The sequence below is a fragment of the Mauremys reevesii genome, linkage group 2 (genome assembly GCF_016161935.1).
Source record: "Mauremys reevesii isolate NIE-2019 linkage group 2, ASM1616193v1, whole genome shotgun sequence".
Taxonomy (NCBI): domain Eukaryota; kingdom Metazoa; phylum Chordata; order Testudines; family Geoemydidae; genus Mauremys; species Mauremys reevesii.
The window spans coordinates 19,981,902-20,008,781 of NC_052624.1; the positions used below are offsets into that span (position 1 = coordinate 19,981,902).

A 26,880-nucleotide genomic window follows, 5' to 3' on the forward strand; every position below is an offset into this window, starting at 1 on the left:
TCCACCATGCCAGGAGGAGGAATTTGGATTGGGGAGGGGGGCATGCTCTGCAACTCTGGGGCCTATTTCCAATCCCTTGTGAAGTCACGCCACCGAACAGCATTTCTCTAGGTGGTGTCCACTGACAAGCAGTACAACCCCGCTGCGGTCCCAGACTCCCGGTGCCATAGGGAGATGCTGCGCTCGCTGTAGGCAGGACCCCAGGGGCAGACCAGTGGAAGATGCCTGGCCTGTGTAGAGATGGGGGCGCGGAGGGATTCACGTGGGCTGCTACAGGCGGGACGGATCCCTAGTACCAGGCCACAGGCCTCCGGATTCGTCAGCCCCGGGTGTAAGCAGGGCAGGGAGCTCCCAAGGCCGGGATGTGGCGGCCCTCGGCCTGGAGACGGTCCCGGGCAGCAGCGGGTGGCGGCCGGGAGAGCGATGCGGGGCAGGGACACGGGGCCACCGGGCCTCCTCCGCTAGATGCTCGCTGCGCGGCCTGCGAGCCCCGCGCTACGGGCCCGCCCCGCTGCCCCCCCGGGGCCGCCCCAGCAGGTGGCGCTGCCGCCCCAGGCCGCGGCCCAGCGGGCCGGAAGGGGCTGGCGGCTGCCTCGCCCGAGATGGCGGCGCCCAGGCGGTGCGGAGCGTGACCGGGGGCCCGGCCGCGGGGAGCATGACGCGGGCGGCAGGGGCCCGGGGTGGCCGCAGCGGGAGCCGGCAGCCGGGCAGGCTGCAGAAGCTGCGGCTGGCGGTGCAGGAGTTCGTGCAGGCGGCCGGGGGCCTCTCCCCTCCGCAGCCCGGGCTGCAGCCCGCGGGGGGCCGGGGCAGGAGGAACCGCCGCGAGCTGAGGAAGGAGAAGCGCAGGCTCAAGCGGAGCCGCCGCCGCCGCCTGACCCGCGAGGAGCCGGGCGAGCCAGGGGCTGGCCGGGGCGAGCAGGCGCGGGGCGTGCGGCGATGCCCCCTCCCCGTCGCGGTCCCGGCCTCGCCGCCCCCGGGACCCCAGCGCCAGCAGCGCCCCCGCGAGGAAGCGAAGCGGCCCCCCCAGAAGGGCCCCAGCGCCGCTGCTGCGGCCTCTGCGCGGAAACGGGCCTTGCTGGCGGCCAACGAGGAGGAGGAGAAGGAGATCCGGCGGCTGGAGCGGCGCCTGGGGCTCAGCAAGCGCAGGAAGGCGGGCGCCTCCTCCGTGCCGCAGAGCTTCGCCCGGGACGGGCTGGGCTACGTGCTGGGGGCGCTGGAGCCCGAGGCCACCCTCTCCGGCCTGTATGAGGAGAGCGGCGAGGAGGAGGAGGCGGCTGATGAGGGGCACCTGGATCAGGACGAGGGGAAGGATGAAGTTGATAAGGAGGGTCTAGATCTGGAGTCCCTAGGTGATGATCAGGAGGGGGAGCTGGATGGGGAGGAGGAAGAAGAGGAGGGGAGGATGGAGGACACTTTAGAAACTTCAGAGGAGACAGATATGGAAGGAAACTGGGAGGATGAGCGGAAAGTAAGCAGAAAGTTGCCCATGTCCCCAGAGGATGGTGGCGACCATAAACCCTGTAAAGCCAAGACCTCCGGAGAAGAGAAGGTACGTTGGGGGCAGGTTTTGCATCAAATAGCTTCGTGCTTTTCAAATACAATTTTGCACCCATCACATGAATGTTTCACTTCAGATCTGAGTTTTGGAAGGGATTGAAAATTGCCCTGGCCAAGACATGCTATGTTCAGTCTTGTCACTGTCCCCAGTTCGCCAGTCTTGTCACAGACTGGTGAATTGGGGACAGTGTTATGCTATGTATTACAGGGTGAAATTTCCTGACGCTGTGGGGATAGGGCAATGCCCTGTAGCATGAACATTGGTAAATCTTGAAATGTACATGGAGGTTCTTGTTATGATTTTGCTGTCATTGTTTCAGCATGCCAGTAGGACTACAGTAGCTAGCAATGGAAAAGATCTATCAGACCATTTATCCCATCCCTGATAGAGGATGTATCAGATACAGTATTGAATTGTGCATCTGTGAACACAGATGGTACATTTGGGGCCAAGAACACTTTTTGGAAGGCTTGCATAATTCCCACTGAGTTTTATGGGAGTTGTGCACTGGAACAACGTGGAGAATTGGGACCCTCATTTGAATTGATCCTAAGGATAAGCTGTTGCATGTTTCTTTTTCAAATGCTGTTCAAGTTTAGCTCCTTTAGCATAATTTTGTACTATGAGTGTTGCATTACAATTAAAAATGCTTAATAGTGATTAGAAATAAACCTATGGTATACTTAATAACCCATTTCTTATACTTAATTAAAAGATACTTTCAAGTGAATACAAATTTATTTTTAAATAAGATTTTTTTTATAACGTACTGACCTATTTTCTTGTCTTTCTCTTTTGATAAGAGTCTTTGCCATAGAGCTACGAAGTATGTCCCTCCTCCAGTGAGAAGAGTTGACGAGACAATGGATGACAAAAAGAGAGAAGAACTAGGAAGACTGAAGAAAACAGTGAAAGGACTAATTAACAGGTAATATAACGTGAAAGTTCTTTGATTATTAGGCTGTGTTTACAGCAGCGACTGCTCAAGCAAAGAGGGGAGTGGGTATGACTTAATTCTTGCAAACCGATTTTTTAAATAAAATTTTGTGCAAGCCATCTTTGACAGTATCTTTTTTATTCTCAAGTATTTTGGAGAAAATACATTTATAGAAGTTGAAAAATCTATTAAAGAAGATTCGTATTAATTGATAAGTGAATTTAAAACTTTGTGTTGAATTCCACAAACACTGTTAGATGTCGTGGACCAAACATAATTTCATGGATACCAGTGGGACTATGCGTGGTTGGGGAAAAAAAAAATTGTAGAATCAGGACCTAAATTTGTACAATCTGCACATGAAAGAAGTCAGAGCATTAAAAAAAAATACTATTAAAACTGCTGAGCCCTGAGTCTCAGGAGAAGTGTCTATCTTATACTACTGAAGAATAGGTTTACAGTAATAATTGCACATTACAATATATTTATTTGTGGCTTTTATATAAAAACATTCAGTTGACATTAATTTTAGTCTGTGCCAGTGGGCCTCAGACTGGTCCGTAGGCCATGGTCCATTGGTATGCAGAATAAGAATCCATTATAACTACACTGAATAAATTACAAACATAACACGGAGTGCTTTTGGATTTTAGATATGGTATGTTATGGTCTTTTGCACATCACTGCTCAGCAGGCACTGAGTACATCATCAGCTCTTTGCGAATACTACTACTTCATTTTTATATACAATATCTCCTAAGAAGATGTGAACTAAATATTTGTGTATCTGAATTATTTTGATGAACAGGAAAGATCCAAAATCTGTTTCAGATATTTGTCCCTTTTTCTTTTTGAGCTACTAGTTGAATAAAAGATTAAAAATAAAACATTTGTTGTTTTGGATTAAAAGCAATATTATATTAAAAAAAAAAAAGAGGGTATGTACTGAGTAAGGAGAAATGGAAAGCTAAAGCAAACACTGAATTTTCTTTCCCAATAGGTTGAGTGAACCAAATTTGGCCTCCATAAGTGGACAGCTGGAAGAGCTATACATGACTAACAGTAGAAAGGACATGAATGAAACACTAACAGATATTCTTATGAATGCTTGTGTTACTGCAGCAGTGATGCCAGTTAGATTGATGATGGAGCATGTCCTTTTGGTCAGCATTCTTCATCATACAGTGGGAATTGAGGTAACTTTTTGCCTGGGCTTGTTTTATTTTCTAATCATGTTGCCTAACACTTTCTATGGTGCTTTATCCAGATTTTTTTTTGAATGTGTAATTTCTGAAATTGTTAGAAAGTAAGTATACGGTATCACTGAAATTATACCTCATTATATGGCAATCTGGGCTGACTTGTGGTTGCAGTTATGGTTTAGTAGGCAGGCTCTCACAAGTGACAAGCACTTACACTTGTTACTGCATCTAAATGAGTATTTACTTCTGTAAATTATTGGTCACCTTTATAAAGCTTAACATATCTCATTGAGACCATTAGTGCCTTATATTCCTACTTGCATCTATCTGTAGTGTTGAAAAATTTCTTAAAGCTACTATTTTTCCCATCTTTAGTTACAATTATCCAGTCTTGTTCTATGGCTACTTTAGAACATCATTCTTGAGTCCTATATATCCAACTACAGAATTCATTAAAACCATTATAGAGTAAAAAATCCACCTGCATCTGAGGAGCCCCACTAAAGCCCGATCCTACATACACTTATGCATGCATGTGAGTAGTCCCATTGAAGTCAGTGGGGTGGCTTGCAGCTATAAGTGTTTGCAGGATCAGAGCATTTGACACACATCAAGCAACTTTTTGAGGGTTGTATTTTCAGGCTTGACAATATCAGGTCAAAATAAACTTATGAAGGACATGTTGGAACAGGTAATGTCAAAGGGAAGTTATTACAGGAGTTTAGATAATTTCACTGCAACTTGTGCCGAGAGACAATGAGCTGTTTCAAGATGCTGTTCCCATAAAGCTTTATTCTGATACTGTAATGCAGAAACATAATTGAAAGAACCCATATAAAAGATATATTCAAGTAGTTCTTGTGTCTGTAATGTGTTGACCTCGATGAGGTGAAAATATTTCTGTATTAGCTGTTTTTAAAACCAAACTAAATATCAGAGGGGCACAACCATGTTAACTTTTCTATGTGCAGCCTTTGCATTATAGTACATTTATTTTTACTCCTTTTGTTGCTTTAAAGCAGGGATCGGCAACCTTTCAGAAGCGGTGTTCCGAGTCTTCATTTATTCACTCTAATTTAAGGTTTCATGTGCCAGTAATACATTTTAATGTTTTTAGAAGGTCTCTTTCTATAAGTCTATAATATATAACTAAACTATTGTTGTATGTAAAGTAAATAAGATTTTTAAAATGTTTAAGAAGCTTCATTTAAAATTAAATTAAAATGCAGAGCCCCCCAGACCAGTGGCCAGGACTCAGGCAGTTTGAGTGCCACTGAAAATCAGCTCGTATGCCGCCTTCGGCACGCGTGCCATAGGTTGCCTACACCTGCTTTAAAGGGTGGTTCTTACCCCACATTTAACTTGAAAATTTTGGTGCTGTTTTAATAGTAACCCCCATCTTTTTATAAGTTTAAAACTATTAAATGTAGTCAACCAGTTTCTAGACTCTCGCATATACCATTGACTTAGTTGTAATGTAGATTTCAGAATCTAATTGGGACTACTTAAATTCTTTATTAAGCACTCAAGTTTGTTCTTTGAAAAAGATACAGGATATTAAATGCACAAAACTGTGATAAGGTAACATTAAGGTTACAGGTAAAATTGATTCAGAAAATGCAAAAGTTAAGGTCCTGTAGCAATGTTTATATGGCTATGCACCATATACATAATACTCCTGTTCATTCTTGTTGAACATGCAGCTTGACATATTAGTGTGCCATAAAATGTATGCCTTAAACCACTCTGGAAGTGTAATGCAACCAAGTCAGCACTGCTGTTGGAACCTTAACTTTTACACATTTCCTGACTGATTTTAACTGCAACATTAACATAACAGTTTTTTAATTGCGTCACTCGCCTTTAAAAAATGAATATTTGACAGGTGATCAGTCCACAATTTAAACGTATATTTTTGGCACACTTTTTTTTTGTAGGCTCAGTTTTCTGTAGATAAATATAAAGAAGTCTGTCATTTTCTGAGTAATTTTTCCCGTATTGTATTTATTTGGCAAGTTGGCTCTGACTCTCCTCTCTAGTAGGAAGTCGACAAGCAGTAGGGCTAAGTACACAGCCAGAAGCTGGAAAAAAGTGCTTTTCTTTTTATCAGGCTTTTCCTGGCCAATAATGTTTTTAAACTAAAATGTGAAGCTTTACCCATATGTGGGTTATTTTTGTATGGCACATAAGTTGTTTTCTGGTATGAAAATAACTATGAGTAAGGCTGCGAGTTTGTCACGGAAGACACGGATTCCGTGACTTTCTGTGACTTCTGCAGCGGCTGGTGCGCTTGGCTCAGGGGCTGCTCAGGCAGCCCCTGCGCCAGTTGCACTGGCCGTTGCTGGGGCAGTCTCAGGCCACTGCGCCCCCCTCCACTTCCCCTTCTTCCCCCCCCCCCCCCCCCAGCAGAGTTTTTGGGACGGGGTGAGGGAGGCTCTGGGCGGCGCTTACGTTGCGGCTCCCTGGAAATGGTGACATCCCCCTCGCTCAGCTGCTAGATGGAGGCGCTACCTCTGCCTGCAGCCGCTGCCCCCACAGCTCCCATTGGGGCAGTGCCTGCAGGCGGAGGCACGTTGCAGAGCTGCCTGTCCACGCCTCCACCTGGCAGGTGAGCGAGGGGGATGTTGCCGCTTCCAAGGAGCCACCCAGGTAAGCGCTGCCCAGAGCCTGCCTCACCACATACCGGGCCCCAACCCCCTCCCACACCCAAACTCTGCTGCTGCTGCTGGGGGGAGGAGGCGCAGGTCACGAGCCATGAATTTTTGTTTACTGCCCCGTAACTTTTACTAAAAATACCCATGACTAAAACGTAGCCTGAACTGTGAGTAATAATGAGTAGCATTCTCTGGCAGCTGGGAGCATGACAATCTATGTTGCAGTGAGAAATGTTTCCAGTTTTCTTTGTTTAAACAAATCTTTTCTAGTAAGTCATTAGCTTGATTTCATCAAACCTGCTTTAACTACCAAATAAAGGTATAAAAAGATTACTTGATATTATATATTTACACATATAATCCAGTTAAGTGAAATGGATACGAGGCAAATAGTATGGTTCTTAAAAACTATGTATGGAACTGATAGCTTAGAGTCCTTTGGAATATTTAAATATAGAATATCAATGTTGGCTGATGGGAACAACCGTTTTCCTATAAGCTAATTTTTTGTTTGCTTGTTTCTATTGCTTTTTGCAGGTAAAATCGAGGGGGGCGGGGAATCCACATATGCAAAATGCTTAATTGTTTTCTAATATTTTTTTTTCTTTTCATACAATTGTTGCCAGGTTGGTGCTCACTTTTTGGAAGCTGTGGTGAGGAAATTTGATGAATTCTATAAAAGTGACGCTGAAGGGAAAGAATGCGATAACCTGTTTGCTTTGATTGGCCATCTGTATAACTTTCACGTAGTGCATTCGCTGCTGATCTTTGATATTCTCAAGAGACTTGTTAGCACTTTTACAGAAAAGGACATTGAACTGATTCTGCTCCTTCTGAAAAATGTGGGCTTTTCCTTGAGAAAAGATGATGCTTTGACCCTGAAGGATCTGATTAGTGAGGCCCAGAACAAAGCAAATGCTGTAGGGAAGAAATTTCAGGACCAGTCTAGGGTACGTATGCATTTTGGAAACATTTGGGCACAAACTTCCCAGCATGAACAGAATTAATCAGGGAATTGGTTAAATCTGTTAATTGGCCAAATTGTTTAAATTTTGTATTAGTTTATCTACTAAAATTGTTTCACGCGATAGTCTGATTAGACCTTAAAATAGTGTTAGCATCCAATTAGATTATTGTTGCATTCGCTTACTTAACATGTAGAAAATAATGTGCTCTTAGAAGTTTGTTCTCAGAGAATGGACACCAACATGCCCTGAAATAGCTGTCTGCTTTGTGTGTTATGCAAATGATGATGCATCTACTTCATGGAATAATATAATTTGTACACTTAAAAGTCCAAAATAATTCAACAGCTATGGTATTGTTTAGCAAAATTAGATTTGAATCTAAACTCAGTACAAATACATGTAGTGGAACTTAAAATGAATATTGTTTTATAGCTAGTATTCTTTATTTGTGATGTCATAATCTAGATTCCAGAATGTATTGCTAGGTGAGATGCATAATGATAATACAGTCAAGATAAATTTTCCACTTGTTAAATAACAGTTTGGCAGACATGCTGGAAAAATGTTGTTTCTTTTACCCATAGATTCGCTTTATGCTAGAGACGATGCTGGCACTAAAAAACAATGACATGCGGAAAATCCCAGGGTATGACCCTGAGCCAGTTGAGAAGCTGCGCAAGCTGCAGAGAACACTGGTAAAAACGTTTTTTAGTATGTTATTGGGCACTGTTACTTTTCCTAAATCATACTTTTGGAAGTAATTGCAAGATCCTTTTTTAAGCTACTAGTAATATAGTGTAGACCAGATGACCTGCTAATATTACTTTAGAATTTGTGTAACAGTGCAGGTTGAATGATACATTGTGAAAAGTGCGTTTTGTCTCTAAGAATTCCAAATGACTTTACAGACTGTATACAGAGAACACCACTGAAATGCAGCCATCTCCGGATGTTAGTCAGCGCCCAACACACTGCAAAATTTTAGAGAAAGAAGATATTTTCAAAATTTTAGAGAAAGAAGATATTTTTTATCCAAGGACACTGAGACAAATCCCTGTGCTTGTGGGATCTTTTGATGTTTGTGCAGAGCAGACCAAGATATCATCCCTGGTGTTGAGTTCCTGCAACTCCCATTGACTTCAGCAGGATTTATGAATGCTCAGCATTTATAAGAATCAGGCCATTAATTTTTAAGATCTTACCTGAAAAACCCCACAAGTAAAATATATACCTCTGTAGATTGAGAAACTGCCACCCTCCTCAGGATTTTAGTTTGGTTCTAGAGAGTCCATGTATCTCAGACCTGAGGCTTACACCATTAAGCCACTCTTCTGGTTCACCGTTGGACTTTTTTTCTGAAATTTGTGTAAATACAGTGCACACAAGTCAGGAATTTAATACAGTACGCTAGAGACAGACATGTTGCAAGCAGGTGCTGTAGAACCTTTTTACACAGCTCTGCTAGTGCACATGTAACATCTCTTCCCTTCCACTCATTTCATGATCAAGTATTAACTGTACCAAAACTTTTGGTGATTTTATGTGAACAAAAATGTCCATTAGAAAATAGGACATTACAGTTTATTTTTAACTTGCAACTCCAAATTAGAATTTGAACGAAGGTGTTGAGTTGGTGGATGGAGATAACCTATGGATTTGTCTTTTTGGTTGGAATTCATTTTTTAAAAAATTCCAAGAGCTACTGGGTTTAGGCACTCTCTTGTGTTGTAAATCAAAATAAATGAGAAGTATGTTGATTTTGTTTGGAGAGAGAGGTTGTGGGGAGAAACGTCTGAGAACATAGTCGGGAAACTTGTTAAATTATGCCATGATCTAAATCCTTTGTTAGGAAAAAAAAGTCTCTTTGGAACTGAAAACATTTTATTGTTATAAAAGGTTCATAACAGTGGCTCTGGAAGAGAGACTCAACTTCGTGTGTCATTGGAATCTCTCCTTAATGCTGACCAGGTTGGCCGTTGGTGGATAGTAGGGTCATCTTGGAGCGGAGCACCAATGATTGATAGTACTAGCCGCAAGACGCAGCACAAATTGCCCGTGGGAAAGGTAAATATGAAGACGGTTATTAATCATTGAAAGTGCCACGGCAATTTTGTCTTTGAGAAACATGAACAAATATCTTTGTGATACTGCGGTTAGTATTTGGACTTATGCTTGCCCTGGCCCTGAAATTCTCTCTTCCACCTTGTGGATTTGTAAAAGATTTTGTGGTGCATTGTCAGGTGAAATGGAAAAGGTGAACTCAAGTTGGAAATGGATTCCACAGTCTGTAGCCTTATAGGTAGAGCCAGCTATCCCCCTAGAAATCATATGGTTGAAGTGTTTTTAAAAGTGCATAGAAATATAGTGAGAAGGGCATGGTCTCTTAGAGAAGGACTACTCATTTCATCACTTTCAGTCCAGTTTCGCTGGTCAGTTATCTGATCTCACTGCTTGGAGGCCAAGTCCTGATACTCTTTATGTTCATCTCCAGTGGTAAGGGCACTAGGCCTTTGGACTGTTGCTTCACAACTCATTCAAGGTATGTATATATAATCATATCAGAAAAGTTTCACTGAAATAGGTTTCCTATAGTAAGTGCAAAATAGAATGCATAGTTAGTAAATGTTTCTTTAAAAATATGTTTCTTTTCAGATGAGTTCAAAGATGTTGGAGCTTGCTCGTAAGCAGAGAATGAACACGGACATCAGGAGAAATATATTTTGTGTCTTGATGAGTAGTGAAGACTTTTTGGATGCATTTGAAAAACTTTTGAAGTAAGTACACACCAGGATCCTGTTGAAACCTAGGGACAGATAGAAGTGCTATCTGGGCTGGAAACTTTTCATGTTGCCTCCTTGCCAGTCAGGGAGATCAGGGGAAGTTGTGCGCAGGGTGAGTGACATCAGGCAGAGCAGCATAGAACTGCTAGTCTCATCAGATGAGAGGGTGCCCAGAGGGACTAAGTGAGAATGTAGCAAAGAAAACTGATCTGACTCAGGAGTAAGGAGTGGGTTGTTGGTTTGTTTTTTTTGCAGAGGTATGTGTTAATACCAACTGAAGCCTCTGGGCCAAGTAATCAGAAAGGATGTGGCATAGAAGAGTATGCTAAAATAAGGATTATGATAAACATAAACTTGTTTTCCAGAATTATAGAAATCTAAATTTCCTTGTCAGTCAGTCCCTTAGGGAAGTGTCTGAGAAATCTATACAGAAAGCTGTGCTTATTATTGTGCTAGCTGATGGAGCCACTGACAGATCCATCAGCTAGACTACAATGGGTGTACAACAGATTTGTGAAGTTGACATAGACTTGCTGATGCTGTCACATAGAGAATTAAAACATTTTTGGGAATTGTAGTTCTCAAGGTACAGTAAAAACTGTATTTTCCAGCACTTTATAAACCGGAAAACTCTAGAAACCGGCATTTCGGGGTGCCAGATCCGGGCAGCACTCACCTTGGCGGCTCCTCACAAGCAGCAACCTGTCCCTAATGCTCCTAGGTGGAGGTGTCGCCAGGCAGCTCTGTGCACTGCTTCCACCTGCAGGCGCTGCCCCCACAGCTCCCATTGGCCACAGTCCCCGGCCAATGGGAGCTGCAGAGCTAGCGCTTGGGGCGGGGTGGGGACAACACAGAGAGCCACCTGGCTGCACGTCTGCCTAGGAGCAGCAGGGACATGTCGCCGCTTGCGGGGAGCCGCATGCGGTGAGCGCTGCCCGGATCCAGCACCCCAAACCTCTCACATGCCCCTGCCCTGAGCCTCCTTCCTCACCCAAACTCCCTCCCAGAGCCTGTGCCCCACACCCTCTCCCATGCCCCAGCCCCCTTAGATATCCGGAATTTTTGCCTAACCGGCGCCGGATAACATGGCTTTTACTGTAATATGACTCAGAAACTTTCTGGCCAGAATTGAGGTGAAGCAGCAGTGAATATAGGCTGTTTAAACTTGGCCTGCGCACCAGTTAGATAAAGTATCATGTTGTTGTGCACTGCATTAACCACAACTTGTAGTTCTGAATATCGAAAAAGACCATCCTTGTCTTTTGAAAGTTTGAATTTATTTTGAAATATGTTTTCAAATTTTTTCAAATATGCTTTACTATTTGCCAATGCCTTTTGGGAGTTAATCTCAAGCTTTTGCTGCTGCTAACTGTGAGCTACTTCAGCAGTATCTTCCCGACACTCTACGTTTCTATGGTGGAATCATAGAAATGTAGGGGTGAAAGGGACTTTGAGAGGTCTTCTAGTTCAGCCCCCTGCACTGAGGCAAACCCAAGCATACCTAGACCATCCCGGACTGACGTTTGTTTGACCTCTTCTTAAAAACTTTCAGTGATGGGGATTCCACAGCCTTTCTTGGAAACCCGTTCCAGTGCTTAACTACCTTATCATTAGAAAGTTTTTCTGACTATCTAACCTAAGTCTTCCTTGCTGCAGATTAAGCCCATTACTTATTGTCCTAAGTGAACATGGAGAGCTATTGATCACTGTCCTCTTTATAACAGCCTTTAACACACTTGAGGACTGTCATCAGGTCCCCCCTCAATCTTCTTTTCTCAAGACTTAACATACCCAGTTTTTTAAAAAACATGACCTATGAGGGAAAGGTTATCATTTTGGTTGCTCTCCAATTTGTCCAGTTTGTCCAAATACTCTTTAGCCTGTTCTTTCACTATGTTGGCTTGCATTTCCCCCCACCACCACCCCTTGTTGTTAATATTAATTGTTAAGTATCTGGTCACAAATAACCTTTTTAAGGAAGACTGAAGCAAAATAGGTATTAAAACCTCAGCCTTGATGTTGTCCATTATTAGCTCTCTTTCCCTGCTAAGGAGAGGACCTACCCTTTCCTTCATCTTTCTCTTGCTCTTAATGTATTTAAAGACCTCCATCTTATTTGTCCTTTTTACATCTTTGCTAGATGTAACTCTTTGTGTTTTAGCCTTTCTGATTTGTCCCTAAGGGTTTGTGCTATTCTTTTGTACTCATCCTTAGCAATTTAGCCATGTTTCCACATTTTGTAGGATTTCTATGTCATTAAAGAGCTCTTGATAGAGCTGTATTGGCCTCTTACTATTGTGCCTATCTGTAAGGAGATCAAGACATGCATATTTGTGAGCATTATGTATTTCATGGTGGACTTAATCAGCATTTTGACTCAAACTTCTTTTTTATGGTGAGAATCTTTTGTTGTTTGTGGCTTGACAAAAGCTAGAATGTTTTATGCTGGAACTCACAGCAGTGAACGATCATCTTGGCTTTTATATTTGAAAGGGGAAAAATAGCAGAAAAATCAGATCTGTATGCTTTAAGCTGCCACTGAACATAGGAATGCAGATTCACAAGGCTACAGCTGGCACCATTCACTGTTAGCACACCATGACCATGTACAAATGGTAATGGTAACAGAGTTAGAGAGTTCGGAAAAGAAAAGTGCTCTGAATCAATGGTTGCTTCTAAAATTACACTTAAATCCGTGAAATCCATATCAAATTGCTGTGCGCGTACACATTTTAACAAACTACTGAGCAGCAAAATCTGGTAGGATTAGGTGAGGACTAGAGTAGTGTTCTATATGATCAAGTCTACGTATCAAACCAGAGTATCAAAATCCATTATATTATCTGTGTGTCAGACTTTTTACTTCAATTGAAAACCTAGTCTCAGTTCTGATTTTCTCAAACTGGTACTGGTAATGGCATTCTAAAATGTTTGAAAATGAGCACAATACTAAACATATAAGACTAACCAAGAGCCAGACACATTAACAAGAGAATTAAAATGAGAAACCCTGTCCCAAAACAGAACAAACAATGCAGAAAAATTATTTCAGACAATCAGAGCAGTAACAAAATTTTATTTTCATTTACTTGAGAGAATGAGACCACAGCCTGAAAATTGGGACAATTGTGCTTTCTCACTGGATAACCAAACTTGAAGTCTTATCTTCCTACAAACTGGTGATTAAAAAAACCCCAAAACCCAGATGTGTACATTATATAAACCTAAATTCTAATCTTGGTTGTGTGATGGTATTTTCATTGTAAACCTAGTATACACAAATGCAGTGGCTGATCTCTTGAGAAGTACACAACCATCTAAGATTACTTAGATCCTTACTAACTAAAATTTGGCTCCACTGTGTTGTATAAAACAGGGAAGACCCAGCGGAGCTTATATTCTAAAATTAGGCAGACAGGACATTTCAGTCACATGAATGCCAGATGAAAGTCCAATCTCAAAGCGATTCAAGTAATTTTTGTGACTGACACTCTTTATATTATAACACTAAGCATTTTTCTTTTAAATTGGTTTTAGTGCAGCCAAACGTTTGACAGCACTCAGAACTAAATCATATTTAATTGCAGAACAGGTGCAGCACAAGGTACTGTTCCTTTCCAGTGTGTCTGAATCCTCTTTTAGTTGGGCCAGCTGTACGAGTGAGAAGGCAATTCAGTCATTGGTCTTTCTGCTGAGGCAGCCAACGAGTGTGCCAATAAGTACAGATTGTGTTTTTTGTAATTATTGTTGGTGTTCTTAAAGTAGACATTTTCTATTAGGAACTGGACTGAAACCACCAAACTCACTTCACTTAGATAACCCAGCCACCATCTAATCACTATTTTCAGTCACTATCTGGAGTAGATTTGACTTGGTGACAAAGAGATAAAAAGGTTCATATCATCAACCAAAAAAGGTTTTAAAGAGGTTTTCTTTCTCAGTCATAGCTTTTTCATAGAACTTAAGGGCTCCAGGTACCTGTCTGTCCCCATTAACCCTGCCAAGGATGTATGTGAAAGCAGCCATTTCCTCCCAAAATCACAGTAAAGAATATTAGCCAATTTGAATGGGGATCCCAAGGCTTTTAGCTCATTCCTTATCTTCTTCCCTGTACAGTTCATCTCAGTTCTCCAGGCCTCAGCTCTTGCCACAGTAATACGATTCCTCCCAAAGATGGGAGGACAGATTGGCTATCCATGATTGCAGTGCCAGTCCTTATCACTTTCTGAGAGGAAGTGCAAATATGGAATGTCACCTGCATTTTCCTGCATGGAAACTGATAGCATGTCTGTCATTCCCCTCTTGCCCAGGATTGTTTGGGTCACTCTGTCATGCCGCATACATAGTGTTATTCTCCATAACGAAACTGGGTTGGCCTATACTGCTGACAGCTTATTTCAATTTAAACCTTTAAGGATTCCATTTCAGTTGCAATAGAATGGTCTTAGTTTAGAGAAATTGCCAGTGGCTCTTACTTTAGGACAGTTAGATTTCATTTAAACTCAATTCATTATTTTTTACTGTTATTGATATTGCAGGCTTGGACTTAAGGATCAGCAAGAGAGAGAGATTGTTCATGTTCTCCTTGACTGTTGCCTACAGGAGAAGACATATAACCCCTTCTATGCATATTTGGCTAACAAGTTTTGTGAATACGATAGAAGATTTCAGGTAAACTAAGATCTGTTCCTACCTTGTTGTGGTACTGTTGAAGTTGAGATTCTTTTGGGATTTCTATTATTAGAGGTTTGTCACTCTGGCTGTACAGTTTTATTGCATCATATAATACCACAGAAAAAGTCTCTTGGCCTACACAACTATTATAAATAAATAGAATCTGATGACTAGCTCATCACTTAAGGAAGCTTATTGAGCCACTTCTGGCCAGAAGGGAGTGGTATAGCTAGGAGTGGAAATTTGGGTGGGACCCAACTTGTGGTGGTGGGCAGTGAACAAAGGTCTGACGTCACAGCAAATCATTTATATTGTATATTATTATGTTGCATATTTGATTGAGGCCACCCATCCCCCCATGTCTGGGGGCAAGGCGGGTTGCACTTCTGCCAATGCAGAGGCAGTAACCAGAGCCGCTTGGGAGCCCTTCCCCTGTAACCGAAGCACATCCCCTGTGAGAGTGACCAACAGGTGGTCGGGCCAGTAAGTGGCATGCGACCTGACACATGGCCTTCTGCTCCCAGTCCTGGGCTTTGCTCCGTTCCCCATCAACACAAGCGCCATCTCCATTCCACACCACTCAGCTCTGGTTACTTCCTTCCCATTGCCAGAGGTATGCCCTCCACATTGGGGGTGAATGGCTGGCCAGAACCTGATTTGGCTGATAGTTTTGGAACTGAGAGCCAATTGGGGACAAGTGACTAGATGACGGGGCAGAATTTGAGCTTGTGTTGATGGGGAAGCAGAGTCGAGCAGAGCAATATGTAAAGCTGCTGCTGCCTCTAAAAGGCTGCATCTCTTAGCAATCTGGTTCAATCTTTTTAAAATCAGATTTGGGTGTGACTGGGTGCTAGTTGGGTGGGCTGTGGCCCACCTGTGTCTATGGCCTTGCCAGAAGGATAGATCAGTATGTTACAATGGGCCTTTGGGAAGGATCTACAGGTGTGGACAGTTACTAAGTTGCAGCGCTGGAAAGCCTCCACCAGCGCTGCAACTCTCAAGTGTAGCCAAGCCCTGAGGAAACTGTGATGGAAAAGGAAGGTGTAAATATTCTGAAAGAGAATCCCTTGCATCCAGAATAGACCCCTGCTGCTTTTCAGTGGTAGGATTGTAAAAACTGAACCATTCAGAGGTGCTTTTGTCTTTCTACTGCAGTTACAAGATTGCTATTATTCTTAAGGAAAAAAACATGAATTGTAACTGTCACTATAAAGGTCTGTTACACAGAGTAGGACCTTTTGGTGTTTTGACAAAGAACATACGAAGAAAATAACACTATGATGAATATTTTTGTGCATGTTTGCTTTTTCAACAAAAATATCCTGTTTTATATGTATAAAGTTCCAAAATGTATGTTTAACCAATAAAATGTAATAGTATTGCAAGAGTTTAGTCCTAGAGATATACTTTAATGCATCAAATGTGACTAGATGAACAAAATATGTAACTGCTGCAGTTTGTATTGCCTTTGTGGACATCATAGTCAGAAAAAATGGGCCTTAAAATCTTCTACCTAATTCCTAATATATATATAAATCAAAGTGAAGGCTCCTATCCTGAGGGACTGGGAGTAGACCCCTACATCCACACACAGCCCCATTTAAGACAGGGCTTAAGCAGGTATTTGTCCATGGAATTTGTGTAAGTAGGATACATTATGTATTGCAGCTAGCATGTCTATTTTGGTATCTTCATGTTGCTTGTGGGGTAGAGGAGTTAGAGATGAGAGGTTTGATAGTGTTTTTACAAAAACGAAAAAAAAAATGTATATGTTAAGTGTGCTTCATTTTCAGTAGGCTTTTATGTAAACTGATTAGACCACTTGCAGGTTTTTCTTTTGGATTTACATATAGATGTATATTTTAATTCTGTGATTGCTAAACACTACCTGTATCATCTCCAAGCTACAAAGCAACTTCTAACATAAATTTGCTGCTGCTTTGAGTAGTGTCCCTACTTGCACTTGAAGTGTGCGTATGCCTTCAGTCCAAGATTTTTCAGTAGCAGTGCCCATTCAGCTTACACATGCACCCTATGGATCTTTATGCCCCATACTTGAAGATATATAGGGCTGTGCGGGTGAACTGCCTTCAATTCTTTTTCAGCTGCCTCAGCCTGAGATGGAGCAATTTGTTGTGCCTACCTAAGTGCAGCTTCTATTTCTGTGGTCAATTTTAGATCTCTGCTTACTTTATTTTATTATTCTTTAGTTATTTTACTTTATTTTGTTCCTGTTTTTTTGAGGGGGCGGGTATTCCTTTTTTGTTTTTGCTGGGTTTGGGCTTGCCTCCCCCTCGTCCTCAGCAAGGTCCTTCCTTAGGAATTCTCTTTCTTTTGTGGGATATGTGTAGATCCCCAGGTTTCAAAACATTGCCCAACTTGCCGGGAACCCTCCCAAGTGAGTGACGGCCATTTGTGCTGTATCCGCTGCCTCAGGGATACACATGTACCATCTAAGTGCAAAATTTGCACTAGCTTCGAGAGCTGCTCGAAGAAACACAAAGGAAAAAGCTCCAGCTCCTTATGATGGAGTGCTCTGTTCGTCCTGCAGCAGATCTGGGCTCAGAACGCCTCAGCACACACGCGCGCATGTGCCGCTGAATGACCACAGTGCCCCGTCAGCTTCTGTGGTTTGCTTGTTCCTAGGACCGTAAAGCAGAGATCTGCAAGTGAATCTGAAAAACCTTCCTCCAAGATGAGTGCCGCCAGGTCTTCTCAGAAAGATCACTCAGAAAGGTTTACCATGCCGGAGACCCTCCACTCTGCAAAAGTGTCTGCAGAGGTCTCAATACTGCAGTCAGCCTTGTCTTTGTCTGCTTCTATTGTCCATGGTACCAAAGCCTTGGTACCACTGAAACTTGGGTGAGAGACTACCAAATCTATGCACTCTACTAAGAAGGCAGTGCACTCTTCATCTTTCACTGTCTCACTGGTACCTAGATCATCAGCTGAGCAAGTACCAGAACAGTAAATACAACCCTCAGTACCTTACACCTCTGACTGGGTCTCACCAGGTCTCAATGTAACCTCACTTGGTACTGCAAGAGTTCAGGTTCACAAAGAATCTGCTCATTTCTGAGGAGCATGAGTCTCCTCTGTTGAGTTTGGGACTCTCAGTACCACAACCAGTATTATCTGTGGTACCCCACCTTTTGTCGGTACCAACATGTTCTGAAATATGGCCATTTACTCCTTTGTAGATTCCAAGGCCAGAAGGGACCATTCTGATCATCTAGTCTTACCTCTTGTATAACACAGGCCAGAGAATATCCCCAAAATAATTTCTAGAGCATTTCTTTTAGGAAAAAAATCCTATCTTGATTTTAAAATGGTCAAGGATGGAGAATCCACCACAACCTTTGGGAAGTTGTTCCAATAATTAATTACTCTCAGTGTTAAAAAGTTACACCTTGTGTCCAGTCTGAATTTGTCTAGTTTTAGCTTCCAGCAATTGGATCGTGTTATACCTTTCTCTGTTTGATTGAAGAACCCATTTTATTTGTTCCCCGTGTAGACACTTATAGACTGTAATCAAGTCATCCTTTAACCTTCTCTTTGTTAAGCTTAAACTCCTGAAACTCAATCACCATCTGCCCCTCCACCAGGCTATGAAGAGGAGAGTCCTTCAGACTCCCAGATTTATGTGCAGGGCTCTGCTGACGATCTGCCTATGTTGACTATCTGGAACCTGCACCGTTGAGGGACATTTCCAGGCTTCTACAATCAAAGCCTGCCAAACATCCCACCTGTTATAATCAACCCTGCATGCCCCCTCCATTCCTGTATGATCCTCCCAGTGAACATACTGAGATCCTTGGAAGCTTACCAGCAAGAGTTTTCTGAAGTGCTCAGTGCTCATGTAGATCATCCTTTGACAACATTCTCCAACTCCTTCTGTTCCTCCACAGCCATCTTTAAGGCAGGAGGATACATTCAAGGACCAGGAAAGGAGAGCAGATGAGGATGCTAAGCCACAGTCTAATATTTCTTCCTCTCCAGATGAAGCTGTCATTCCCCCCCCACCCCACCCCCGTCTCACATTGATGATTTCAAAGTTTCAGGATCTGATGAAGAGTGTGACAGACACCCTTCAGATCCAGTTAGAAGAAGTGCAGGAGAGACAGCACCAATTACTTGACATTGTGCACACACCATCATCAGCATGGGCTGTCCTTCCTATAAGTGAAGGACTATTAGAGTCTGCCAAGTCCATTTGGCAGACTCCTACTACTGCCCTCCCTCCCACCACCACCCCGCAAAAAGACTAGATAAAAAGTATTATGTCCCAACTAGGGGACGGCCACATACCTTACGGGGGATTTAGGGGAGCTGATGGTGGGAGGGGCTGCCAGCCCCCCTAGTTCTAATCCCCACAAGGAGGTGCTGCTCTTCCAGAGAATTTTGCAAGCCGTGGACAAAGCAGGCAGTTGCCAAATGACATTATAAGGGAGCATTGTGCAACTTTAAACGAGCTTGTTCCCTAATAGGAACGTAGCAACAAAACAACGTTAACCGGAACAACGTTAAGTGAGGAGTTACTGTATTATTTATCTCCTGGTATTCTACCCCAAGCCTCATCAGTCAAAACAGGAAGCTGTCCTTCATAACTTAGCTATCAGGAGAGCGTTGACTTATTATCAGGACAGGACTAGACCTTTGTGACCTCCCTGAGATTGGTTGTTTTTATGGTGAACAGAACTAAAGGGTTTCCAGTGACTATCCAAAGGCTTTCTAAGTGGGTTTCTGGTTGCATACTCTCCTGTTTATGTGGCTAATGTACCCTGCCCCTTCTGTGAGATCGTACTGTGTCTATGGCCCTGCTAAAGGATGTCTGTTAATGGAAAAAAGCAAGGCTAATACATGGGCTTTGGTTCACACTTTCTCCAGACACCAAGCCTTCCTGGGCAGGTGCTCCGTTTGGCTCTGCAGTCCTACACACAGCCTTCAACTAAATTCTGAAGCCCCCACCTCCTTTAGGGGTACTGCTAATGGGTCACCTCACAAAGGGCACCCATAGGGACACTACTCAAAGAAGAGTGAGAGGTTACTTCCTTGTACAATAACTGGAGTTCTTCAAGATGTTTGCCCCTGTCAGTGCTCCACAACCCACTCTCCATCTGTCTTCTTGGGGCTTTGAGGTGCAGAAGGAACTGAAGGCAGTTCGCCCATGCAGCCCTATATATCCTTGGTAGGAAGTATGAGAATGCAGAGGGTGCATGTGCAAACTGAAAGGGCGCTGCTGCCGAAAATCTCCAATGGAGGGCAAGTGTGCACCCCCAGTGGAGGACCCAGAAGGATACACATCTCAAAGTACTCCAGTTACTATACAAGGTGAGTAACATCTTTCATTTTGGCTTCCAATGCATTGCAAATGATTAAATAAGCGTAATAATGTGTTTTGTACTTAGTAGCTGACTGGAAAAAGTGCCACGGTAGCTTTGAGAGCCTGTTGTGATATTACATATTAATTATTTTAATTGGACTTCAATCTTTATTTTGTATTTGTTTTTGTTCTGACACCTAGATGACATTCCAGTTCAGTATATGGGATAAAATCCGAGATTTGGGAAACCTGTCAACCACTACTTTCTCCAACCTGGTTTCTCTGTTGGCCCACTTGCTAAAGACAAAATCACTCTCCCTATCAGTCCTCAAGGTCAGCATAGTCTCTATTAAAGTATTTGTGCACTTCTACCTCATTCGTTAGTTTTATGGTAAATGTGTGTGTATGTTCCTTGTTATCTAATCTGTATTAGAGCTGCTTATTTAGTTTTGAAACAAATTATTCCCAACTTCCTAGCTAAGGTGAACTTTACTTGCCTGTTGTCTAAAACTGCCCCAAATGTAGGGATCTGATTTAGTTTCATACAAGTGGTTCTAGTGGCCAAAGAGATTAGATTAATTTACTTTTTATTTATTTTTAAAAGAACTGTGGCCCAGTGGTTAGAGTGGTAGTCTGGGACTTGCAACACCCAGGTTAAATTCCCTGACCTGCCACAGATTTCCTGTGTAACCCTGGACAAGTCACTTAATCTCTCTATCCTATAGTTCCCATCTGTACAGTGTGGATAGTATCACTTCACTGCCTCATAGAAGTGTTGTGAGGTTAAGTTAATTAAAAAAGACTGAGAGGCGCTCAGATACCCTGGTAATGGAAGTCACAGAAGTACTTAAGATGGCTATCCAGAAGATAAACAGAATTTGGGCAGACAACAGTAAATTATTAATTGTTCCTTTTAAAAAAGAGAGTTTGAGTTTGTCTTTACTGGTGGAATTTCACCCTTTTTCATATATTGGATGTCCTGGTGGAGTTGCTGGCTATTCCCTACCAGACAGACACATGCTCCTTATAGCTGCTGAAAGCCAGCAGTGAAGTTTGGGGCCATTACTGATAAGGATTGTTACTGCTTTCCTTTTGGGAGGGCAAGATGCCAAACCATTTAAACAGTGGTTAAGACCTTGCTCAAAAAACCATCACCTGATACTAATGACCTTGATTATTACTTCCTTATCTCGAACCTTCATGTTTTGAGGAAGGCTGTGGGTGGAACCTGGGTTCCACTGATTTCATCAGCCTGGCCTACCCACAGCTTTTGTAGTGGTGTGACTGTCAGCTGGGGGCAGGGGAGTGATAATTTTTCTGAAAGCTGTACCAGTACAACCCCTAGCATGGTTGCAGTTTTACTGGTATAAAGATGCCTTAAACTGGTATAACGTAGTGCATGTCTTCACTAGCAACGTTAGTAGTCGCGGCATAAAAAAACCCACCTCCACAAGGGGAATAGCTGTCAGTGCTGGGAGTGCTGGTGCACTGTCTATACTGGCACACTGCAGCACTTGGGGGTTTTTGTTCACTTCCCTTACAGGAACAAGCTCTATGGAAAAAAGCAGCTTTTATACTGGTATAACAGCATCTATACTAAGGGAGTTGTACCACTTTAACTGTACCAGTATAAGCAGAACCAGACTAACACGGCTACCTCTCTGATACTTGTACCAGTATAGTTAAAGAAGTCCAACTTCTGTGTAGACGAGCCCTAAGATCCTAATTCATTCAGTCTGAAGTCTGGGTATGGTATAGCCACTGCATTAATATTCTTAATATGGACAGAAGTGTGGTGCTGTGATGGGTTGGGTCACAGAGACCCCCTTGGGACTGCCACCTGATGTGCTGAGACTACCTCTGAGTCCGTTTTCCCTGCCAGCTTGGGACTTCAGAACTCTGCCTTGTCGAGCCAAACACGCTAGCCTGCTGCAAACACAGACCCAGGTCTGAACCACGTCCCCCAAAAGCTGTAGACTTAACTGAAAACAGCTTAAGAAGTGCTCCTGTCTCCAGCACCCAGATATCCAGTTCCCAATGGGATCCAAACCCCAAATAAATCTGTTTTACTTTGTATAAAGCTTATACAGGGTAAACTCATAAATTGTCTGCCCTCTATAACAGTGATAGAGAGATATGCACAGCTGTTTGCTCCCCCAGGTATTAATTACTTACTCTGGGTCAATTAATAAACAGAAGTGATTTTATTAAATGTTAAAAGTACGATTTAAGTGATTCCAAGTAATAACAGACAGAACAAAGTAAGTTATGAAGCAAAATAAAACAAAACACACAAATCTAAGCCTAATACATTAAGAAACTGATTAGAGATACAATCTCACCCTCAGAGATGTTCCAATAAGCTTTCACAGACTAGACTCCTTTCTAGCTTGGGCCCAATCCTTTCCCCGGTACAGTTCTTGTAAGCTCCAGCTCAGGTGGTAGCTAGGGGATTTCTCATTACTGCAGCTCCCTTTGTTCTATTCCACCCCCTTATATACCTTTGCACAAAGCATGAATTTTTTGTGTCTCTGGGTCCCCACCCCTCCTTCTAAATGGAAAAGCACCAGGTTTAAGATGGATTCCAGTACCAGGTGACATGGTCACATGTCCTATGAGCCTCCAAGTCTTCATTCTTCCAGGCCTGACTCACAGGAAGGCTTGCAAGTAAACAGAGCCATCTACAGTCAATTGTCCTGGTTAATGGGAGCCAAAAAGATGCTAAAGCGCCATTAATGGCCCACACTTTGCATAATAACAATAGGACCTCAGAGTTATAGTTCATATTTCTAGTTTCAGATACAAGAATGATACATGTATACAAATAGGATGAACACACTTAGTAGACTATAAGCTTTGTAATGATACCTTACAAGAGACCTTTTGCATCAAACCTATTCCAGTTACATTATATTCATACTCATTAGCATATTTTCATAAAGTTACATGGAGTGCAACATCACAGGTGCCTATGCTGATTTTTAGTGCATCTGCCAGCACTCAGATATTGCAGAGATGAGTATTGTAATGTCTGTAAATAAATATATTGTTTAAAAATACTGTTGTGCATTAAGTGTGTTTTGGATTCACCTTTGGGTCCACTCTGTCTTAAATACTTTTAAGGTACCTATCTCCTGGGTATCTGGTTGCCTTAGTATATCAGGTAGAGGTGACCAGGTTGTTCTTCAGTGGCTTCATTCCTTCCTGCGAGGTTTTAGAAGGCAGTGTTGGACGATTGCTCATGCAGTCAGCCTGCGCACTCATGCCAGATTCCACAAGATTCTGTTCTGTTGCCACTCTTGTTCAATATCTATGTGAGGTTAGTAGGTGTTTTGGATTGAACTACCATGATTATTCTTAGCTTTTCATCTCTAAACTCTCAAATTATGCAAGGCATATTTTTTTAATTTGATTGGTTTATTTTTTATCTCTGGTCCTGGATGCCACTGCAATGAGCATAATAATAAATTACTGAATGAGACATATTAAAGCATCCTAAGTATGTTAATTAGGTCTTCAGTGTTAAGTCTAACATTTGCTGTCTTGTTAACTAGGTAGTTGAATTCAGTGAACTAGATAAACCCAAAGTCCACTTCTTGCGGCAAGTGTTATATATACTATTAATAAAAACAGACTTGGAAGAACTTACCAGCATTTTTGGAAGGTAAGTGATCATTGATCTTCCCAGAGAACATTTGGTGAGCAGTGATTGGACACGCAAGGGATTTGCTTATTGTATTTATGTTAATTATCCATAGCTTACCCCAAGCCCTTGACACCTCACTTCTTACAATGCAAGCTTTCTTGTGAAAAGTCCATCTCTTCTTATATGTTTGTATAGCACCTGGCACAATGCTGCCCTTGTTTTAATTGTGGTCTGTAGGTGCTACTGCAGTATAAATATATTATGGAATTTTACACACAACGTTAATACAAATTTTGAAATACTCAATACATCAACTATCGCTATCAAGCAAGAACAATAAAACTGTTAATGCACTAAGCTGACATACCAGCCACCCCAAAAATCTTTATCCTATGTGTGGAACTAGAATTCAGTCACACCGCAGAGTTATTCTTGCTACGACATTTCCCTGTTGCAGAAAGCAAATAATGGAATGAATCAGGGGAAAGTTAACTCTCTCTAGCATTGCAGCATTTTATCTAGAAATCTCTATTCTTCATATTAAAGGGGCAAGGGTTATTAACTGAACACCTTTTAGAGGTAATCAGAGGAAATGTCTTAATCGCACTGAAGTGGCTAAAATTTAGACCTGATTCTTCCACTTGTGTACCCACAATGGACAGCTGTGTATAGGTGACTATGACATTAGTTTGGTTACAGTCGGAATGCTTTTAAGATCTCATCCACTCTACATATTGGAACAGTGCTGAATAAGGGTCACAGGTAATCTGGTCTCCTGACATGTTGTGTATTTGTACTGCAGTCATGGCCTTAGTTTGTAAGCTGTTCCAGGAAGGAACTTTGCTTTTTTAGTTTGTTTCTAAAGAGCCATGGAAATGGTGCCATATAAATATTTAATAATGGAAGAGATAATAGGGTATATTCTGTGGAATTAGATCTGCCAAAAATACTAAAGTAGTAAAAGATAATGTTTACATTTGTAGAACTACACATAAAGTGGAAAGTCTGTATTGCCATACAGACTGTATTGTCTTTCAAATTTTATTCCATCCGTTAAAATGTGTGGGAGGTTTGCCACACGTTGCTTACATTTTTGACTATGCCCAACTAATATTTTAAGTCAAGTCTCTTAAAAATACTTTAAAATTACAAACTACCTTTTGAGAAATGGAATGTGAAGTATGTTCAACTGTTTGCCAAACCAGTGGAGGCCTGCGCTTGTTAATATTAAATAAATAAATAAAGGTGGGCTTTTCTTGATAAATTTTCAGTTTGATTTTTCTCAAAACCTGACAGCATAGCAAAAGAGAATTTATAACATTGGTCAGTTGGAAAGTAGGAAACTGGAATTATTTCTGATTTGTGTGTCGGTCTTTTTCAGGTTAACTGACAACCCAAAATTAGGAATGTTGCGTGAAGGTTTGAAGCTTTTCCTTTCCCACTTTTTCCTGAAGAACGTACAAGCACACAAAAGCGCTGAAGAAGCCAGCTTATTAAAAGAAAGAGTTGAACTAGTAAGCAGGACTTTGCAAGCCAGAGAATCCAGATTAAAACTATAGTTTTATTTTCAAATAAACTTGCATGGAAAATAAGGACTTCACGAAACCACAAAGCTGATCTTGACAATGTCTTTCACAGACCAAAGACTTGAGATGCTGAGCAGGATTGTAATGCTGCAAAGGGCCCCCTATTTTGAGGTGATGTAGGACTGTACACTCCTAAAAAATGGTTTCAAGTTTGGGGGGAAATAGAAACAAAATACTGAAGAAGGAAAAAAGTATTTATCTTTATACATTGTTGTTCATTGCCTTAAAAACTATTGTCTTCCCCATACACCTCCACTTGGTACACCTCATCTTGCCAGTTATCAGGCAAGATAGCTGAGTTTCCTTTAAAGTTTAGTTAATATCACTTATCAGTCAGCAAGTGGTAGTGTTCAGCAACCCCAACCTTCTAGCTTTCCTAATTCCTGTAAGATCGTGGAGTAAGATTGGGTTTGATATTCAGACCTGTTCACTTTTTTACAGAATAAATAAAACTGGATTTTGTTTCTGTGCCATATTCTGATCTATGATTTTAATGTGAAAGCTTTTTAATAACATAATTGTATTTTATCTGTTGTAAAACAGGCCGCTAGAGGGTGCAGTCTTTGGGGAGTAAGTCTTATAACTACTCCCCAGTTTTAAATAAAATTGAATCATAGAATTATAGAAGACTAGGGTTGAAAGAGATGTATTGATTAACTGTATGATTTGTTTACCTGCATCTCTATCAGGAAAAGATCTTTTGATGTTTCCATTATAAACCTTGGTGGACTGACTGAAGACCTAACTTGTTCAGTTATATTGGGTTTAAATATCACAGCATAATTTATGCTAATACTTTAACCTAATTGCCTAGTGCAATTTTATTATGCTTTATGGTGCTTGTTTTGCTGCCTTCTAGTTTAAAATGTTGCCAGCTGTTTACTATTTGAGATATAATGAAACTTTTTAATTCAGATTTTACTATTGATAGAGAGCAAGCAATAGCCATCAGTTCAATATCAGGCTTTCAAACTATCTTCCAAAAGAGACTACTGCAGTTAATACCTACTCTACTATCCATCCAGCTGTTTGAAGGTCCCTCTAATTTTCTTTGCATAACAGCTCATCTCTTGTGGACTGGGTGAAGTCTGTTGTTTATATTATATGTTGTTTGTTTGCAATGTTGTAGCCATGTTTGTCCCAGGATATTAGAGAGACAAAGTGGTGAGGTAATATATTTTAATGGACCAATTTATTTTGTTCCAATAAAGCTTTTGAGCTGCACAGAGCCCTTCTTCAGGTCTGAGAACTACTCACAGCTAAATACACAGTAGAACAGACCAGGACCCACCAACTCAGTGTCATCAGACCCTGCCATAACAGATGCAAAACCAACAGACCTATCTCCACTGCTAATGATCAATACCACGCCCCCTCTCCAATACACCTTGCAATATCCATGGGTCCCACACATGCCTATCACAGCGTGTAGTGTACCTTATCCAGTGCATTAAATGCTCCAATGACAAGTATGTGGGCGAAACCAGACAATCACTATGCTCTCAAATGAACTCACAGAAAAATAAGACAAAAACATCCTACCACTTGTTGG

General features: G+C 41.8%; 1 protein-coding gene across 2 annotated transcripts; it reads left to right on the forward strand.

Annotated features, from left to right (window-relative positions):
• The first annotated feature begins 595 nt into the window (after positions 1-595).
• NOM1 (nucleolar protein with MIF4G domain 1) lies at positions 596-25,801 on the forward strand. Of its 2 annotated transcripts, XM_039526504.1 has the most exons (12): positions 597-1,150; positions 1,271-1,549; positions 2,362-2,486; positions 3,496-3,691; positions 6,978-7,301; positions 7,904-8,014; positions 9,216-9,383; positions 9,972-10,093; positions 14,638-14,770; positions 20,298-20,429; positions 23,651-23,760; positions 25,124-25,801. In XM_039526504.1, the coding sequence occupies exons 1-12, from the start codon at positions 656-658 to the stop codon at positions 25,299-25,301; spliced, it is 2,373 nt and encodes a 790-aa protein (XP_039382438.1). In that variant the 5' UTR covers positions 597-655; the 3' UTR covers positions 25,302-25,801. The 2 variants fall into 2 exon arrangements, with proteins under 2 accessions (XP_039382437.1, XP_039382438.1); XM_039526503.1 differs by having other exon boundaries at positions 596-1,549.
• Positions 25,802-26,880: the final 1,079 nt, after the last annotated feature.